This window comes from Apodemus sylvaticus, chromosome 20 (assembly GCF_947179515.1).
Source record: "Apodemus sylvaticus chromosome 20, mApoSyl1.1, whole genome shotgun sequence".
Taxonomy (NCBI): Eukaryota; Metazoa; Chordata; class Mammalia; order Rodentia; family Muridae; genus Apodemus; species Apodemus sylvaticus.
This window is the reverse complement of record NC_067491.1, coordinates 36051024-36071082: the sequence shown is the minus strand read 5'-3', so window position 1 is coordinate 36071082 and position 20059 is coordinate 36051024. Positions and strand designations below refer to the sequence as shown.

Below are 20059 nucleotides of genomic sequence, written 5' to 3'. Positions count from 1 at the left end.
CGTCACCCTTCCCCAAAATTCTTTCTCCCTTACCTGTTCCCTTCTTGGAAATTCTCATAGAAGACATTTTCTACATCATTTTCTTTCAGAATGCTATGATCTGTATTGCATTTTAAAGTTAATTTTTTTAAAGGGAAGCAAGATAAATGTAGCTTTTAATGTTTATTTATTGTTTTTTACAGCCACCAGAGAAAGAGGGTGGATTACCTCGTCATGTGGGTAATAAAACAGAATGTGCCTTGTTGGGATTTCTCTTGGATTTAAAGCGGGATTATCAAGATGTTAGAAATGAAATACCCGAAGAAGCATTGTACAAAGTCTATACCTTCAATTCTGTTAGGAAATCCATGAGCACAGTCCTGAAAAACTCAGATGGAAGTTTCCGGATCTTCAGCAAGGGTGCCTCTGAGATAATTCTGAAAAAGTAAGCATGAAGGGCTCAGAGGAGTGACTGTCGCATCGGGACACCTGTATGGTGGTTATGAGCATACATTTCGATGGCATCACAGAGCTCTGTAGCATCCTTTCTGGTGTTCTGCCTCGTGCACTCTAGCTTCTTAAGTCTCAGCGGTTTGCTCTAGGGAAAATAAGCCCATCATATTTAGTGTGGTAATTTCAATAGGCTAAGCTTTCATGGTTTTGTAAGACCTAGATTGCAAAGCTTTCTCTCATCCGCATCACAGTTACGTCGTTTCAGTGAGACAGGTTAGACTCCTGTTGTATCTCTGGCTTCCTTGGTAGCAGATAAATGGCAAAGTCAATCAGGCATTGACTTCTACCGTCAACTGAGTAGTAGCTGTGGAGTCTGAGGCAGAATTTTTTTCCTCCTTACTTTCCATTTTCCTTCATTAGAAAAGAATGGCAGATAGTAGCTCTTGAGAGTGAAGCAAAGCAATGTGTGTACGTATTTTTGTAGAGGCTGATTGGAGGTAGGTATACAGGAACTCACTGTAATGTTTACATTCAGCTTTGAGACCGAGCAGGTAAGGATGAATAAACCAGGTAATACCATTAAAACATTTCGTCGTCTAAGCTCCACGTCCAGAAAGCTACTTATGGTGGTATATGCATATTACCTCAGCATTTGAAAGTCATGGGGATGACTTTCAAATTCATTGACTTCAATGAATTCAAGCTAGACACCAGGCCAGATGGCATAATGAAACCTTATTTTAAAAACCTTGTTTAGAAGGCAGAAGCACAAAAGGTGTGACTGAACGTAATTCTTGAATGAGGAAGTAAGGTGGGTAGGGTGAGTGGAGTGCCTGGTCCAGGGACTGCTGAAGCTGTTGCTGTGACAGTAGCCCCTGGCTGGGAGTGGAGCAGTACCCTTGAGAGGAGGGATGGGGGCTTAGGCGATGATGGTACCTTGCGGGTGAAGAAGCAAGTGTTCAGGCCACACTGTTAGTTACCAAAAGCACTTGGGGTGGCACTGATGCCAAATGCGCGGTACGTGGGCAGCATTTGGTGTTGTGCACTAAGCGTCTGGTAGAAGGCTTCAGCCCTGATGGGAAGCCTCAGAAATCAAACCAGAAGGGGTGGGTCTAACAGGCACCCCCATGGAACCACGCAGAAGTGCATCCCCGAGAGAGGCGGATAGTGAGTACAGCCATTTACTGCAGGGAAGCTTGGGGTTAGCGTCACTAAAAATTAAAATATTTTGATGTAATGCTTCTCATAGAACACATGTTTTCTTATTTTAACAAAAAGGTTTCTTTTTTCTTTTATGGCTAAAACAGTATAGGTGATGAAATGACCTCGCAGGTAAGGGGTTGGTTGAACTTGAACTGTTTATTTAAAAGGGTAAATATTTTTGACCACTTGTGAATATGTTTTAAGAATAACGTTCCCAAAAGAGAAAGTTTAGAGGTGCCCCGATGTGTGAATAAGAGGCACGCGGAGGAGGAGGGTTTCAGAATGGGAGAGGGAAGAAGTCTAGAGAAAAACATGGACCGTTCCTGGTTTCCAGAAACCAGATCCCAGCATTTCCCTCCTGCCCTTGCCCTGGGCAGAAATGGCATTATCTCCTACTTTTGCTAATTATTAATGTTTTCGTTCAATGTTTCCTTTTAGGTGTTTCAAAATCTTGAGTGCTAATGGTGAAGCAAAAGTGTTCAGACCCAGAGACCGCGATGACATTGTGAAAACGGTGATCGAGCCCATGGCATCAGAAGGCCTAAGAACCATATGTCTGGCGTTCCGAGACTTCCCAGCTGGGGAGCCAGAGCCGGAGTGGGAGAATGAGAATGACGTCGTCACCGGTCTTACCTGCATCGCGGTTGTGGGCATTGAAGACCCCGTGAGGCCTGAGGTAGGGAAACGCCCGTTCCGATTGTGCAGAGTCCCGTGCCGTATGGATCTAGGCAGTAACCCAACAGTCAGTCTTCCGCAGAACTCCTGGTGCTGGTGATCTTTTTACTCTGAACCAATGACATAACAGCAATGTGACAATAATAGAGTTAACCTATAGCCTTTATGCTGTTCAGTGTGGCAGCTTCCCTGGCTTACTGTGGGTTTATAACACCATAGCCTAGCACGGTACCTTAGCTTGTTGATGATTATTAACTTAGTAGTGAATGCCTTTAGATGATTAGGCTGCATTCTCCAGAACAGGACCATCCAGAGCATTGAGGGAAAACAGAAATGCCTCATTTTTCTCAGTACAGAAGCCACTGCCTGTGTGCATCTGTTGTATTCTTGAGATGTGACTAGTACAGTCAGAAACCTTTAACTTCTTAAAAAGATCTATTCAATTTTATTTTATGTACATTGGCAGTCTGCCTGCATGTATGATGTCTCTGTGAGGGTGTCAGATCCCCTGGAACTAGAACTATAGACAGTTGTGAGCTGCCATGTGAGTGCTAAGAATTGAACCTGGGTCCTCCGGAAGAGCAGCCAGTGCTCTTGACCTCTGAGCCATCTCTCCAGGCCCAGAAAACTGAATTTTTAACTTAAATTCAAACATCATAACTGGTAGCAGAAGTGCTAGACTTTGTGCTTTTAAATTGATTGAAATTTGTGTTCACTTGCTGGCTTTTTGGTTTTGAGGTATATCCCAGGTACTATTGTAGGTACTAGAGACAGAAAGAGTTTAGAAATCTGGTCCTTGGCTTCAAAGAATTCAGTGTCTTAGGTAACAATGGACACAGTATTTAATGTTAGTCCATTGTCAGTTATGCAGAGGCCATGGGGTATCAACCTAATTTAAAGCAATAGTATCCTTTTATTAAGTTTTCTCTGGCTAGATACGTGTTAAGAGCATTTTACTCGTAACTTTATTTAGTGTTTACTCAGTGACTGGAATATTAATTGCTCTGATTTGACAGAGGGAAAATTTGAGATGTGCAGTGGAACTATAGGCAATTCACGTAGTATGTTCAAACCCCAGTTCTGTAAAACAAACATTAGAAAGACCACTAAGCTGTACTCCTGTCTGCAGGGCTCAAATAAGACTTTTTAAACATTGATTACTTGTCTGGGTCTTAAAACTCAGAGGCTATGGGCTAAGGAGAGGGGCGCGGGAACTTAGAGAACACGGTAAGTAGTGCATCTACGCCAAAAGGGAACAACACAAGAGCTGCTTTTGTTTAATGATTGTGTCACGTTATTTACTCAGCCTGTGATGCTGGGCAGCCATCTGAGAACAGGAAATACTGATCTCAGTGAGCAAAACAGTCAGAGAGTTTGTATTCTGGAAGAAAACACCCAACTTGTATAAGAAGAGATGCCTAGATAGACAGCCAGTGGGAAGGAAACACCCAAACAGGTACGAGGGTAGATTCCAAGGCAGTATCCAGTGGGAAGGAAAGGATTTGGGAGGAACACTACTAGTCCCTGTACTCATAACCCTCACATTTTAAATGGGTGGGGGTGGGCAGCTATGGGGATGGAAAGGTGACGTTAAATGGGACTTGTAAGAGTGTAAGAGTTGTAAAGGATATGCCCAGGGTCATAAAATAAGGTAGTCGAGGAAGACCATATTAAGAATTTGAGCTGAAATGAAATATGGTGGCACGCTATGAGCCAGGCATATAAATAGCTACAAGAAGAACATTCCAGGCTGTGTTAGTCATGGTTCTCTAAAGGAACAGAACTTACACAATGAATCTATATCTACATAGAAAGGACATTTTAGACCGGCATACAGGCTGTGCTCTGTCTAGTCCAACAATGGCTGCCTATTCAGCAGTCCAGGAGTCAGTCCATTAGCTCTTCAGTCCATGAGCCTGGCTCCCTCAGCTAATCTTCAGCATACTCCAGAATCCTGAAGAAGGAATTCGCTCTAATGCCAGTGAAGGGGTGAATTTGCCAGGGGGACAGGGAGAACAAGTAGGCAAGGCAGTCTTCTTTCTCCTCTGTCCTTTAGATGGGCTGCCAGCCAGAGGTGTGGCCCTCATGAAAGGTGGCTCTTCTCAACAGAAAAGATCCAGGTTAAAAGCTGGTCTTCCCACTATGAATGATACAGTTAAGAAAAATATCCCTCACAGGTGCGCTCAGCCATGTAGGTTTTGTTAATTCCATATGTAGTCAAGTTAACAACCAAGAATAGCCATTATACAGGCAAACAGCAAAATGTGCAGAGGACTACAGGTGAGAAAATAGTACTGAGCTATTTTAAAGACAGGGAGGAAGCAGCATGGGGCTAAGGGTAAAGCACTGGGAGATAAACCCCTCTGTGCCTTAACTAGACTGGAGACCCTCTGAAGTTTGTTTGTTTGTTTGTTTGTTTGTTTGTTTGTTTTCTAAAATTTAGGCATTATAGCATTACTTATGTGCAAAAATATTTTGAAGACTAGAAAGAGAGATATAGAAGGAGAAAACCAGTGAGACGTGTAACACCCATCTCCAGTAATACTTAGACATGACGGCAGAGAAGATGAACCTAAGGATAGTGTCAGGGGTGGACCAATAGGGATGTTGGCTTTGTGTGTGCTGGGTGAGGTGTCTGAGACATCCTGTGTGCATCACGTGAGCATTTAGACCTAGAAGCCACAAAATAGTTGAAGCTGGAGAAATCATGAGACAGAGACCTGGGGAATGTGTATAGCCAGAGAAACAGGTAGAAGCAGAGAGCCAATCAGAAGCCTTACAGAGGAAGAGGAGCCAGTCTCTACCTTGCATAATGTGATGGGTGGTAGAGGCTATTGCCATGTCCGAAGAGTGAAACAAAGCTGCAGTTTGAGAGACCAAGTTAAATTTAGCTTGGTTTTTGCCATTTTCTGGGCTTCCAGACCTTTGCCAGCCTTTGGTCATAGGAAGACCACTCAAAGTTCTGTGGATTGACCTGCAGCTTAAATTTTATCTAATAGAATACTAAGTCAGGATGTCTGTAACTTTGTCTGTTGGAGAAACTTAAGTCTTAACTCCATCATATTCTTGGTATTTTAGTTGATGGAAGGATTTGTTTTGTTTTGTTTTGTTTTGTTTTGTTTTGTTTTGTTTTGTTTTTAAACCAGTGGTTCTCAACCTCCATAATGCTATGACCCTTTAATATAGTTCCTCATGTTGTGGTGACCCTCAACCATAAAATTATTTTCATTGCTACTTTGTAACTTTAGTTTTGCTACTGTTATGAATTGTAATGTAAATATCTGTGTTTTCCGATGGTCTTAGGCGACCCTGTGAATGGGTTATTCTACGCGCCCCAAAGGGCTTGCCACCTACAGGTTGAGAACCACTAAGCTTATGATACATTAATTGGCCTTTCTTCACAAGACAAGATGGGTGCGGGAGAGATGGGATGGGCGGGTGTGAGCCAGCTGCTCTGATGTCTGGCCTGTGCAGTTCTGAACTGGGAATCAAAACAAATGTAGTTTTCCGGTAGCTGCTTGGGAACTCGAACAATATGCTTAAATCACCTTAAATACCTTACTTTTAAAAATGGAGGTACTGTGTGAGTTGCAACTTTGAAATGTTTTCTGTTTGCTGGGTAGAAAATAAACACTAGTTTATCATTATTAATCAGCTTAATTAAGATAATATTTCCTGTGTCATACAATTCTAAGTCTAATGGTCCTTCTCTTGCTTACTGACAGTTGGGCAGATATCAGGACAGTGAGAATAGTTTCATCACCTGAGAGAAACTTCATAATCACTGGTCCCCATCCCTCATTCTCCCTATCCTGCATTCTGTGGTGCCGGGCAGTCGCTTGTCTGCTGTATATGTCTACATTTACCTACCTGGAACTTTAAAAAACAAATTCTTTAGCTCATTATAATTAAATATTGACTGGCCTATATCTAGCCGTGCCGTCTACCCCTTAACTCTCAAGTTACGGGAACCAGCTTCCACTCCACCCTTCCTAAATACGACTCACACGTAGTTTTAAGCCAATTCCAATCTCTTCTTACCCCATCTAAGTGATCCTAGATACATTTTCAGCCAGAGATTGCCTAGATGTTTGAGATAAAACGTGCCTTAACCTTGGATGAGATATAAGGTATGTAATATTTAAACAACTGTCCGATGTTTTATAAATCAAGTTCTGATTTAAAAATAGATACTCCAAACAGTGCCGCTCCATTACTGTATCATCCGAATGGTACCTGGCACTTAGTAAATATTAGCGACGGTGAGTGTGGAGAACGTTTCCTTCCAGTGATATGGGTAAGGCCAGTGTGGGGAATAAGCCTTTCCGCTTAGATATAAACTGAAGTTGTTTGTAGTTATGTATCCTGCTGTTTGTGCCACCCTGGAAAAACATCCCTGTGGTAATTATTTCCCTAGAAATATCTAATTTAATAATGCAATAAGTACTAAGCTCTAGTTACTTACCAGGTCTTTAAATGTGTAAATAATGAAAGAAATTGCATTGGTGATTCAAACATAAAGACCCTGCCTTGAGAAAAGGATTGACTTGGCAGAAGACGTGAATAGGCAAGTATTTGTAATATGATAGGGTAGTCAATAATAGAGATGTGTAATAATAAATAAATGAAGGCCGAATGTTCAGCTAGGAACTCAGTTCAGTGGAGCTCCAGAGAAGTTACATTTAAGCTGGGTGTAATAGAAGTCACAGGCACACAGCTAGGGCACTAACTGAACACTCTCTCCTCTGTGTGCATGTGTGTGAAGTGTGGCACATTAAGAGATTACACACATAAGAGTTTTCCCTTTCTCTTGAAATCGTAATTGTGTTGACATTGGACTCTTCACATTCCGCCATGAAAACCAAGCCAGACAAGAGTTGAGTGACACTTGCATGAAGTGTTTCTCTTGGGCGTGTCGTTACCAGCATGTTGCCCTCACTGTTACTCTCGCATGGCCCTGAAGCCATTTGAATTTTTACCCCAGTAAGATCCCTGTGGATTTTTCCTCTAGAGGAGCAAGGAAGATTTTCTGAGCAAACTACCGTGGCGGAAGCACACCCCGCCGTGTCAGTCTATATGTGGTAAGAACAGTCTAGGAAACTGTTCTGAGACCGTCTGTTACTCCGTAGCCCGAGAGCGCCCTGCATTGTGTGTAACAGCTGAGGAGCCATTGTGTAAAAGAATTTTATCAGAAAGCATATCAGATGTTCTAAAGACTAAATGGCATAGAGAATAGAACTGACGCAGAAGTTTGAGGTAAAATATGTTGAGACATGCTGGTCCTTTCTGAAGCCTGGGGGGAGAAGTGAGTCCTAGGCTTTGATGGACACTGAGGTTTAAAAAGCGTGATGAACTGAACCGTGATGCCCTTGTGTAGACAAAACCTGGAATGTAGTTCTCCATGTGAGAAGGAAGGGTGATTGGGTGTTAAAGATGGATGACAACGGCGTTCCTCAGCCTTCCCAATGCTGTGACCCTTTAGTGAGTGCGGTTCCTCGTGGTGTGGTGACTCACAACCATAGAACTATTCCGTTGCTACTTCATAACTAATATTGCCACTGTTATGAATCGTAATGTAAATATCTGACATGCAGGATGTCTGATATACAACCCCGCCCCCCTAAGGTAACTAAACTCAGCTTGCCTCTGGCCTAGAATGGTAGAAAAATGCCGCTTAAGAACTGCCTGATGGTTTGCAGAGAGAAAGAGACCTTAAATCGTTTTGAGAAGCTAGTATACACAGCAAGGACTAAAAAGGACCAGCAGTAATAGAAACAAAGATGTTACCGGTGGTGATCGAAAAAATTTTGGACATCTTGAGATACATTTGTCCGTTGTGGTCTATGAAGTCATGTTTGTTCAATGAGATATTTTTCTTTGGAAAAAAATTTCCATCCTAATGATTTTTTTTTTCCTGTGTAAACCAGGTACCAGATGCAATAAAGAAATGCCAAAGGGCTGGAATTACTGTGCGCATGGTCACTGGTGATAACATTAACACAGCTCGGGCCATCGCTACCAAATGTGGTATTTTACACCCAGGGGAAGATTTCCTTTGCTTAGAAGGTAAAGATTTTAACCGAAGAATACGAAATGAAAAAGGAGAGGTAAGTTTTTTTTTTTCCTTTAAGTTTTAAATTGATACTCCAAATGAATCAGTAATTTCTTCAACCAATACGTATTGAATATACATTGGGACCATGCCTCAGTAATGCTGTTCAGAAGCAACACAGTCCTGCACTGTAGGGGACAAGAACAGAGGTTCTGGAAAGGCTTTTGTCTTGCAAGAATGTTTTATGAAAGGAGTTAACTGTATGTGTATGAGTACAGGACTGTGAGACTAGTTAGGTGAGCTGAGAGAAGGAGATTTCAGGAGACTGTAGTCTCAGAATTCTCATGCTAAGGAAGCTCATTTTCATAGACAATATGGCGGGGGTTCACAATTTAACATTATGGTACAGATAACAGTGTATTTTCAAACTTGTACAGAAATCAGAGCCACCAAGACAGTGTGTGACCACATAGATCGATGCATCCCACTCAAGAATATGTACTGTTTGGCCTGAGGCCACGCCCAAAAAACTTATAAATGTTGACAAGTTCCAAGGCATGTCTGTTACTCTTTGGACCATGAGTAAGGGACCTCTGGTCAATATGGCAGCTAGCTAATTTGGAATTGAGACTAGTTTTGGCACATTTTAACCTTGATAAAAATTTATAGATTGAACAAGAGAGGATAGACAAGATTTGGCCAAAGCTTCGAGTACTTGCAAGATCATCTCCCACTGACAAGCATACACTGGTTAAAGGTGAGTGCATTGTACAAGCTTCTCAGTTTCCTGACACAGAAACTAGTTCTGCTTCCTTAAGTTAAAACAAATCCTGAGTATTAAAGTGAGTTACAAATAGCATTTTTCTAGTAAAATGTAGAAATATTTCTTTCTGATATATTGGGCAAATTGCGTTTATCTTCAATGAGTACCATAAGATATTACTTCCAGGCAGCCTTAGTTGCTAGAATTGATTTTTGCTCCGTAGCGAAACAGTTTATATTTTTACATTTGTTGAAATGTCTATTTTTAACTTTGAGTCTATAAACCAGGCTAATGGGGATATTGTACAGAATCACTTTATCCATTCCTAAGGATTTTGATAGCAGTATATGTCCTTCTATTTAAGGTATAATTGACAGCACAGTCTCAGAGCAACGCCAGGTCGTAGCTGTGACGGGTGATGGTACAAATGACGGACCTGCACTGAAGAAAGCGGACGTTGGCTTTGCGATGGTAGGAGACCACGCTAATGTGTACACATAGCTTGTTCTCTGGCTTGTCTGCTTGTTTGTTTGTTTGTTGCCAAAATTACTATCAGATTTGAAACAATGTTCCTCAAAATTAGTTTTAAGAGATAGTGGATAAGCCTAAGTGAGTTTATAGATCTAATTATTTTATGTGATACCTTTATTAGATACTGTAAAGTCTGGCCAGAAGATGATTTCTTTGAACAGCTGTAACAGTGTCCATTTGCTTTGTACTCTGAGACATGTTTAAATATTAGTCAACTCACCTGCATCTTAGAACCACTTTCTTAAACAGACTTATAACAATGATGACCTAATGGCTTTTAGAGGATAGTGGAGTGTCATCGTTTTATATAGTGATACAGTCTCCTTCGTGTACAAGATACCATGTTTCTTTATGACATCCTCACACGTGCATATGACGCTCTCTGCTCATATCCACAGTTACCACCTTCTCTCACTGTCCCCCCTCCCCCCCCCCCGCCCGCTCAGCCTGTACCCTCCACAGTTTGCTCTTCTACTCGAATGCCTTACATAATTTTTCTATCTAGATTACACATACAAGAGATTTGCTTTAAGTGGGGGGAGGTGTCTGCTTTTCACAAAATCCTCAACTGTTCTGAATAGTTGCATGTTCCCCTAAAGTGACTGTTCATGGTCATTGTAGAAATATTAACATGTTCTAGAGGTGCTGAATTTGTCTCCTTATCCTACAGTGCGGGAGACACTGAATTCTGAAACACAGTGTGGCCCTACGGGCTTTGGGTGTGAGGATGCTTCTGTGTCCCGGGCTGTACTTGCATTATTACCCTCCAGTAGTTTCTTGCTAAAATGGAGCTATAGAAGACTGACTCTTGGTGATAGGATTTAATTAAGAGAGGTGGTAAGAAGAAATTCCCCTCAAGCAAAAATAGAGATTCCGAGGACTCACCCTACCCCACCCCACCCCACCCCACCTCACTCCTCTACCCTACCCCACCCCACCTCACTCCACTCCACCCCACCCCACTCTACCCTATCCCATCCCACCTTACTCTACCCTACCCCACCCCACCCCACTCTACCCTACCCTACCCACCCCTAGACAACTGTATTGACATGTAATGTTGAAACTTGTGAAGAGTCCCTTCTTGGACTGAGGAATACTTGAGGGTTCTGCCTTGTTCTTTAAGCAAGAGCCCTCATCCTCTTTGGGAACACTGCAGTCAGTAATTGTTGTTCCTCAGCATGTAGCAGGTTCTGGCTACTTCTGTGACCCTGATGCTTAGCCAGAATGGCAAAGCTAGGACCATGGAACAAACTGTTCTTTTCCTCAAAAATTGGGCACAAGACAGCTACTGAGGGTTTTAAGTAAATGTTACCAAAACTCACCAATCCAGGCCAAAAAAATATAGGACATAATCTATGTTGGTAGTGGGTTTTGTTTCTAGAGTTTTGCATAATTGGAAATTAAATTAGATTCCAAACATTAAATTTATTTCAAAAGTACAGTGAAGGGGTAAGCCTGGGCGGCTGGGACTCAAAACCAGATTTTGCTCAAACTTGACTTCTGGGAAAGCACAGACCGACTCAGAGACACGTGTGCAGGTGTCAGTCACACTAAGGAACGCAAGTGCCCACACTAAGTAACCTAACCATTTCTTAAATGTGTACGGCTTTGAGCAAAGCTGTGAAGGTTTGCATTCATAGCCGATAACATAAAACTAAGGCGATTGCATAGAGGCTGAAAGAGAGCGCCATGGCTTGTAAGTGAGTATTTCGAGTTAAAGCCCCACCTCAGCTTTCAGGGCTGATCCACAGAGAACATGCAACATTTATCAGATGTTCCTGCCATGTGCCATTTAGTTTTTGACTCCCAAAAGAAAACTTGACCATGTTAGCTGTTGTTTGGGGTTTTTTTTGTTTTGTTTTTCCCATACCGTAACAATCCGGGTGCTTTGTCACTGTAAGAAGCATTGTCGACTGGCTTTTCCTCAAGGAAGGAGAGGCCTTGACTCTCACGCAGATCACGGGAGCACAGGCACAGGTTGCCTCTGCTCCACGTGCTCGCTCGTGCCCGCGCCCACTCGTGCCCGCACTCCCGTCCTCCCAGTGGGGAAGTGTCGTCATTTTGGTTAGACCAGCCTTTCTAGATTGTGTCTGTATTGTGACTGTCAGCGCCATTCCACCCTGAGCCACGTGGTCTCCTACAGTTATTTTTACTTTTCTGGACAACTTTTTTTTTTTTTATTTCTTGCAACATATGTTTTTCTTATATAATTAATTTTTTTCCTAATTTTTAACGTACTTGGCACACACTCATTCCCAGATTCTCTTTGCAAGGACTCAGAGACAGTCAGTGCTCTTACCCAATTCATCTTACAGACCTCCTTCCCCACCTCTCCACCTTCTGTGCTCTGGCCTTGGATAGAAGTGACAGGTTACCTGACAGAATGAATTTGAGAAGGAACTCTGAGGATCTAGCTGCCTCGTGTTTTAGTTTTATTAACCTGTAGGACACCTAATAGAGAAGCATCTAAGTCATAAATACAGAAACCGCACTCAAGTACACACCCTTTTATGTGGGACAGGAAGTGCATGCACCAGTGACTCCTGGAGCTGTCTGCTTTAACCTATACCAAGTCATGTGCACTGCGCTAGCGTCAGTATATGAGCATTATCTATGATGTTTATAGTTACAATTAACTTGTTTTGATTAACCCACAGTCTCTTAACCTACCACCCTGCTGTTGACTGTCTCACTAGCCTGAGGCCTCCCATTGCCTCCTGTGTCTTCCATGTCTTCAAGAGTGCCTCTCTTTTGTTTCCAAATGTTCCCTGAAACTGCAGGGCCTGAGCCAGTTAGAAATGCTATGGGGGGTGGGGGGTGGAGCTTTCCGTTCCTTTGGTCTCCTGAGTTATTTGCCAGTCGTCATCGGCTTCCAGCCCGCCCGTACGGTTTTCCTGCAAGCACCCCCTTCCCTCACGTTCATCCCTTCAGATCTTCCCTCATTTCTCAATACTATTTCAAAGTCGAGAATCCATACACTTGCACGCGTGTGCTAATCATCTCCACCTCCTCCATCTCCTGCCTCCTGCCTCCCCAGGCCCTCCAACACGCCCCTGCCACCCTCACGGCCAGGGTTGCTCCAGTAGTATTTTTAATATATATATACTCTTTGCGCAACCTTGGAAGAGACATCTTTTTATTTGCAGCAGGATTTGCATTTTGCTTTGCATGCTTCATTCTTTATGCATAGTGTCAACTACCCCTGAATGTCCTCCTCGGTGCCATCTTAAAAGTGACAGTATTGTCTTCTTTTAGCATAAATGTTATTCTTTTTATTAAGTGTAATGGTGCACATTTGCATATGTAAATTGATATTTTAAACCTATAGTCTAATTCACAGACTTTTTTAACAGGGCATTGCTGGAACTGATGTGGCTAAAGAAGCATCTGATATTATTCTCACAGATGACAACTTTACAAGCATTGTTAAAGCAGTTATGTGGGGACGAAATGTCTATGACAGCATCTCAAAATTCCTTCAGTTCCAGCTTACTGTTAATGTAGTAGCAGTGATTGTTGCTTTCACGGGCGCTTGTATTACTCAAGTAGGTGACTGTTAATATTTATTTTAAAGCAAAAATTATATGCTCTACCTTTTTAAAGTCCTTAAGTATTTAAATAAGATGACGCTTTATATTGTAGGCTAATTAACATAAAATGTAATCTGTTCTGCTCCTTAAGTCTTTGTAACCCTAAAGGCTTTCCGAAAGTTGCTGCCCTCCCTGAGCAGTTGTGAGTGTCTATTAGGAAGCCTGTCTTTTCTAGGACTCGCCCCTGAAGGCGGTGCAGATGCTGTGGGTGAACCTCATCATGGACACGCTGGCTTCCCTGGCTCTGGCTACGGAACCACCCACTGAGTCGCTCCTGCTTCGGAAGCCGTACGGCAGAAACAAGCCTCTCATCTCTCGCACGATGATGAAGAACATCTTGGGCCATGCCTTCTATCAGCTCGTAGTGGTCTTCACACTCTTGTTTGCTGGTAAGAGTTCACGGTAGTCACGCTTCAGTCAAACCGTGCCTGTTGCACATTAATGTCACTCGTAAGCTTTAGTGTGACAGAATTTCAGAAGCATAAGTCTGTCCCTGACTCTACTGTCTAGCTTTAAATTTCACTTGCTTGGGTGGACAGTGGGGGAACTCTAGAGGCTTGGCTTCCATCTTGGATTCACTGCACTTAGATCTGTGGTCCTGACATGAGCCCATAGTGTTGGGGGCTACACCAGATAACCCCAGGGTCCACTCCAGCTCTCTCTGTGTGGTTATTGCACACCACACCCTGGCCAAGCTTTGTCACTATGCACTTTGTTAAGTTACATGTCGTGTGACTTCAGTGATAATTAACAAAATGGTGGCGTCTCGTTTCAGGAGAGAAGTTTTTCGATATCGATAGTGGAAGGAACGCCCCTCTGCACGCTCCCCCGTCAGAACACTACACCATTGTCTTCAATACCTTTGTACTGATGCAGCTCTTCAATGAAATAAACGCCCGGAAAATTCATGGGGAAAGAAACGTGTTTGAAGGAATCTTCAATAACGCCATCTTCTGCACAATTGTCTTGGGCACCTTTGTAGTGCAGGTGAGTAGATGGAAAGGTAGTTTAGATTTGATTACTATACAAGACATATTTCTTTTAACTATAAAGAATTATTTCACCGGGCGGTGGTGGTGCATGCCTGTAATCCCAGCACTCTGGGAGGCAGAGGCAGGCGGATTGCTGAGTTCGAGGCCAGCCTGGTCTACAGAGTGAGTTCCAGGACAGCCAGGGCTATACAGAGAAACCCTGTCTCGAAAAAACAAACAAACAAACAAACAAAAAAAGAGAATTATTTCTAATGAGACCACATGAACCAGTGACGTAATTATTGGTTTTCCCCAGTATCTTAATGACTTTCTTTCACACCTTAATTCCACCAAAACAAAAAATGTCTTTTACTTAAAAAAAAAAATCTAAAAACACTCAGCATTTTCTCATCCCTGTTTTCTTGATATACAAAAGAACAATTTAGTTTCATGCCTTTCTGGAAAGTCCAGACCTCATTACCACATCACCTGTGAGGAAACTGAATACAAGACTCCTAGCAAGCCAGTGACAGCTCCTGGATAAATACACAAATATTCTTGACATTTAAAAATGAAATTAACAAATAAATGCAAAGAGTGAGGTTTATAATGCTTTTAAAATATAAAAAATAATGATAACTACTGTCACATACCAAATTACTTTTTTTTTTCATTTCAATATTACAGCTACTTATATCAGAAAGAATTGTCATACTCAGACAAAGGTGAATACTTTGTTACTTAATACCTATTATTCCTAGGGATGCTATTATAGGACAACTAAAAACCAAGAAGGACTCACGGTATGGATTTTATGTATGTATGTATGTATGTCATTGGACCTCAGGTTCACTCCAGAGCTAGCCCACACCTCATAGAGCGAGACCAGGTTGCGTTTCTTCCGTTGCAGAGTATGTAGTTGGCCTAACATCTAAATGTAAAGTAGGAATGAATGCAAGGTGGATGAGAAGGCAAGGTGGTATTCTCTCCGTCCGTGTCTCCATGACACAAAGCACTCCCTGCCTTTCCTGAAGGCATAAACAATTCAAAGCATAGCCAGGAATGGCGCTCTATGGGAGAGAGAGAGAGAGAGAGAGAGAGAGCATACAGGTGTTCCTTTGGTCATGAGATTTTTATTTTTTGTGAACATATATATTTAAACCTTGGGGCCAAGATTTTACTTTATTTTAGTTGTCATTTAAATCAATTTACTCTTGATTATTCCTCCAGATAATAATTGTGCAGTTTGGCGGGAAGCCTTTCAGCTGCTCAGAACTTTCAATAGAACAATGGCTGTGGTCAATATTCCTGGGAATGGGAACCTTACTCTGGGGCCAGGTAAAAATCTCACTGTTTTTGTGTTTTGTTTTTTTTTTTAAACATGCACCTGTTTCTGTTACTATTCTGGTTACTACTTGAGTCACAAATGGGGAGACAGTGTGACACAGGATTTGTCTCCCTTCCCTAGGAGGCTTGTCCAGAATGACTGTTGTCTGTTGTGCTCTGGTCTTTTGCCGGTTAATAACGATTTTAAACCAGGTTACTGCAGTTACAAAGGGTGTATACATGACTGGTTAGGATGCCAACGCCTTTGTCTTTATCACCTACTTTTACATTTTCAGAATAAACATACTTCTGTTATTTCACTATGTAAGTTAATATTTTTAAAAGCCTAGGAGAAGTTTTGAGTCCTACCTAGCAAACAGTTCTTTAAAATCATGGTATTTGGAAAACATGACCACTTAAAAGGGATCTTCGGGCACTGGGATGGTTTTAACAGTGCGTCTGTCAATGAAAAGGCCAGAGGAGCTCTCCACAGCACTCCTGGGAGCCGGCTGACTCGAAGTCGCGTGCCCGTCTTCTTCTAAAGAAGAGTAGTAGCGCCAGGAGCAGTGCTCACCTCTGGGCTGTCGTCACTGGTGTCACACCACTGCTGGAGAATCAGTACTGACTGACACGACCATGAGCAAAGGGTAGTGAGTGACTGTGGAGCTGTGTGAGCTCCGCCATTGTGCAGGGCAAACCAAACTCAGGTTATGTTTGGCTCAGTCTTCCTTATTATCTTTTTCTTAGTAGTGTCTCTGGGTTCTATGTGTCTTCTTACTACCTTAAAATTTTCCTTCTCTGTGATCTATGATTGGTCCACGTTTCTTTTTTGATTTCCAGTTTAATTATTTTGCAATGTTCTCTGATAGGCAGAGCCCAAGCCTACAATCTAAAAATCTGCCTAATGTTGAGAAGAAGAAGAAGAAGCTGAGTGATGTGTAGCAGCGGGCTCTCTGTTAATTTTGTCTGTTGATTTTAATTGTGTACTACTAAAAAAAATCTTGGCTTTGGTCCCAGGAGACCTGGCATCTTAGCCAATCATGAGCAAGTCACTTCACATATCTGAGTCCGTTTTGCCTCTGTGGACTCAGGAGGCAGGAGTAGAAGAGCTACAGCCTCCCTTGGTAAATTGCTCCATACATACTGCCTGCTAACCCTCAGTTGCTAAGACGTACTGTTGATGTTTCTGATGCTCTTTTTTTTGTCTTAACGGGGGCATTCCTTGCTGGGTACCGATATTATCAATCAGTGTTGATCCAATTTTAAAAAGCTAATTTTTCTAAAAAGTAATTAAACTATTTCAGTGTAACCGTAATGATTTTTCTGAATTCTGATGTTTTCATTTGTTGAATTTTTATAGCACTAATGGATTACAAGCTTGTTTTGCATCCAGTAAGACCACTTTTTATTTGAAGCAAATATAATTAATAAGAACTCAAGTGGAAATTTTATATCCTTACACATGGTTGTGCAAGTCGCCGTCGTGAATGTCTCAGATATGAGGAATACAAGCAAGTTAACTCATATTCAGAAAACATTTTGTCCTTGCAAACTTATGTCTTTTGTATAACTGAATAATTTTTGTTCCGGGAAAATCTGACTGCCAAGATCTCATTGCTTCTCTGGTAAAGATAAACGAATACTCGTGCAGTTTTTAATACCTTAAGTTCTTTCCCCTGTGTTTTAGCTTATTTCAACCATTCCAACCAGCCGCTTAAAGTTTCTAAAAGAAGCTGGTCATGGGACGCAGAAGGAGGAGATACCTGAGGAGGAATTAGCAGAGGATGTTGAAGAGATTGACCATGCCGAAAGGGAGTTGCGGCGTGGCCAGATCTTATGGTTTAGAGGCCTGAACAGAATCCAAACACAGGTATGGGTCTGGTAGAGAGGTAGGAGAGCTAATGGGGGTAAGGACGTTCACGTGGGAGAGGTCCGCCTGTGCCTTTCCAGCCTTCCCGACCCACAAAATGTATTCTTTTGAAAAATACTACCGGTGGCTGAACTGAGTGAACCTCTTAACTGATTACGAAAGAAGTCTCTTATATGCCCTCAGCTTCTCTTCCCTAGCTTTTATTTACCCCTCTCATCTCAAAATGCTACATCTTGCCTATTTATCTGCTCTGTAAAAGTGCCTTTTCCTTGACGTTGTAAATGTTGGTTGATGGAACGGTCCTCTCTGTTCTCTCTCTTGCTGAGCAAGCTGTCACGATCTCTGATTCCTTGCAGATGGATGTAGTGAATGCTTTCCAGAGTGGAACTTCCATTCAGGGGGCTCTAAGGCGACAGCCCTCCATCGCCAGCCAGCACCATGATGTAACAAATATTTCTACCCCTACACATGTAGTGTTTTCCTCTTCTACTGCTTCTACTACTGTGGGGTGTGAGTGTGTGTTCCTAAGTGCATGAAATTAACATTTCCTACTCCACACACCTAACGTTTCTCATTCTCTCCTTACTGTTTAAACTCATTGTTTGGGCTTTTCATAAAGCTTTCTTTTTGTAAAGTGGACTGAGACCTCAAGTGTTACCATTGTTATTGTTTCGTAGAGGGTTAGAGGAAAGGTGGGTCAGTTGCAACCAAAGATTACACAGGAAATCTGGGAGCTTGTCTCTGTGCTGACTCTTAGAGTTCATACGGGGAATAAAACGACAGCTTAGCATTTATGAAACGACTATACATTTTTGAGTATATGCCTTTCAACGTGTGCATACTGCATGGTTCCCAGAAGCATGTGATCTGAAACTGAGTGAACAGAACCAGAAAATTTATATTTATAATGCACAAGAATGAATTTGGTGTTTCCGCTTTTCCACTGTCCATTTAGAAAGTAAGTTAGCAGCATGAAGTTAAAGCTCTTGCGTAACTAGCCAGTTGCTTGCCTTCCTAACTTGAACTCTGTCAGCCTTGATCCTGTGAGCCACTGAACAAGCTGTCATTATTTTTATGCTCTCTCTATCTGTTGGTTTCTTGGGCTCTTCCCTTTTGTACAACCAGTTCAGCTTGAAAGTGCGTCATAGATAATATTCTGATGTTACAAATGTGACGGTATGTTCACTGCTGAATTCCAGTCAGTCTGTCGAGTTAACATAGAAACGCATGATGAAGGAGAATTATAAAAGAAATATGTAAATAGGTACATTTCTGGCTACATTTGTGGTGTGTGTGTGTGTGTAAGCATGAGCGTGTAAGCACGCACACGCACATGCATGCAGAAATGCAGACTGTAGGACCTCTTCCAGGGCAGTCTGTCTTTCCCAGAATCCTCAGTCAGGTGAAATGCACATGAGACTCTGAGGTCTTGGGGTTGATTACATATGCTAACACTGCACACATCCCCGTCACAACCCCATGGAGTGTAGGGGCATTACATCTGGTGTACAGGAAAGAAGTCCAATTTGGCTACACCTCCTGGTCCTCTAGTAGGTGTGAGGGGAATTAATTTTGTGCCTCCCTTTCTCACTCAGCTGTATTTACACTCTGTGTAAAGGGCCAAGTTAATTTAGAGATGTGGTTCTCAATCTCGCTAATGTGTGATGTGCAGGATATCTGATACAGGATTCCTTCCCTAACACACCCAATAGAATTTGGGACCATCAGGTTGAGAACCACAGATTTAGACCAACACAGCATTCAGATGGGGTGGGAAATCCAGAAAGACAAACATGAAGAAAGATGGGAATTTGAAGGGACACGTGACCTAACCATACAATTTTTAAATATACATTCAGTTGTCTATTTGAATAAATGTCCTAGCCATCATGATAATTTTAGTGATTATAATTTTCTTCCAGAATATTGGTATCAGGTCTCAACTTTAAGAGTAAATGGTGCCTTCATTCTTAAAGTTATTGAAACTAAGGTGAACATTTGTGTTATAAAAACATTTATATTTTAACTAATGTAAGTGCTCAGCTGAATTGATTTTATCCTCCTAAAAAATTTTTTGGAATGACAACGGTTTATTGAGCCCAATTATTGACACTACAGTGACATTTTTATGCTTGTCTTTTAACCTAGTTTCCTGTATACAGCATACACCCAAGAGAAAAAGTAAATTGTTAGGCCATATAGGTCTAAATAGTTACTAGAAAGAAAACTTTGAAACTTGGTGTCTTTTCCTTGAATTTTTTTTTTTTTTCAGAGAGTGTGTGTTTGGAATCTGTTTTTTCCAGAAAACTGTAGTGATTAAGTTACGGTCTTTTATACAGAAAAACAAAGCACTAACACTTTTGTAGAAAAATGGCATATACTCAAATATTTATAGCTGTTTAATAGCATTTTATAGATACATATTTGGGTTCGTCTTTATTTTTAATTGAGGAAGGAGTGGGGCAGATGTGACTTCATTGTGGCATTCAGCTTCTATTGCTTGGCTTGTTCATAGTTGGTGACGCCCTAATTCCTAGCATGATAAATAGAACCCTTTGTGCCTGACATTGTGTAGCTTGAGTTGTTTTGAGAAGTATGTGCTTTTTGATTTAAAGATAATTCAAGTAAGCTTGTGTATGGCTA

The 20059-nt window shown here is 41.8% G+C and overlaps 1 protein-coding gene across 3 annotated transcripts in view; it reads left to right on the top strand.

The window, feature by feature from the left end:
* Atp2b1 (ATPase plasma membrane Ca2+ transporting 1) overlaps positions 1-20059 on the top strand; it is a 104866-nt gene that overhangs the window by 81167 nt on the left and 3640 nt on the right. For 2 of the 3 annotated variants that reach the window (XM_052165986.1, XM_052165987.1), the window contains exons 11-20: positions 183-424; positions 2074-2311; positions 8238-8417; positions 9032-9119; positions 9490-9596; positions 13013-13204; positions 13425-13638; positions 14025-14236; positions 15451-15558; positions 17234-17416. In XM_052165986.1, the coding sequence (XP_052021946.1) occupies positions 183-424; positions 2074-2311; positions 8238-8417; positions 9032-9119; positions 9490-9596; positions 13013-13204; positions 13425-13638; positions 14025-14236; positions 15451-15558; positions 17234-17416 (1764 nt within the window). Of the gene's footprint in view, positions 1-182; positions 425-2073; positions 2312-8237; positions 8418-9031; positions 9120-9489; positions 9597-13012; positions 13205-13424; positions 13639-14024; positions 14237-15450; positions 15559-17233; positions 17417-17772; positions 17887-20059 lie in introns of all 3 variants that reach the window. The other variant, XM_052165988.1, reaches the window with a different exon arrangement.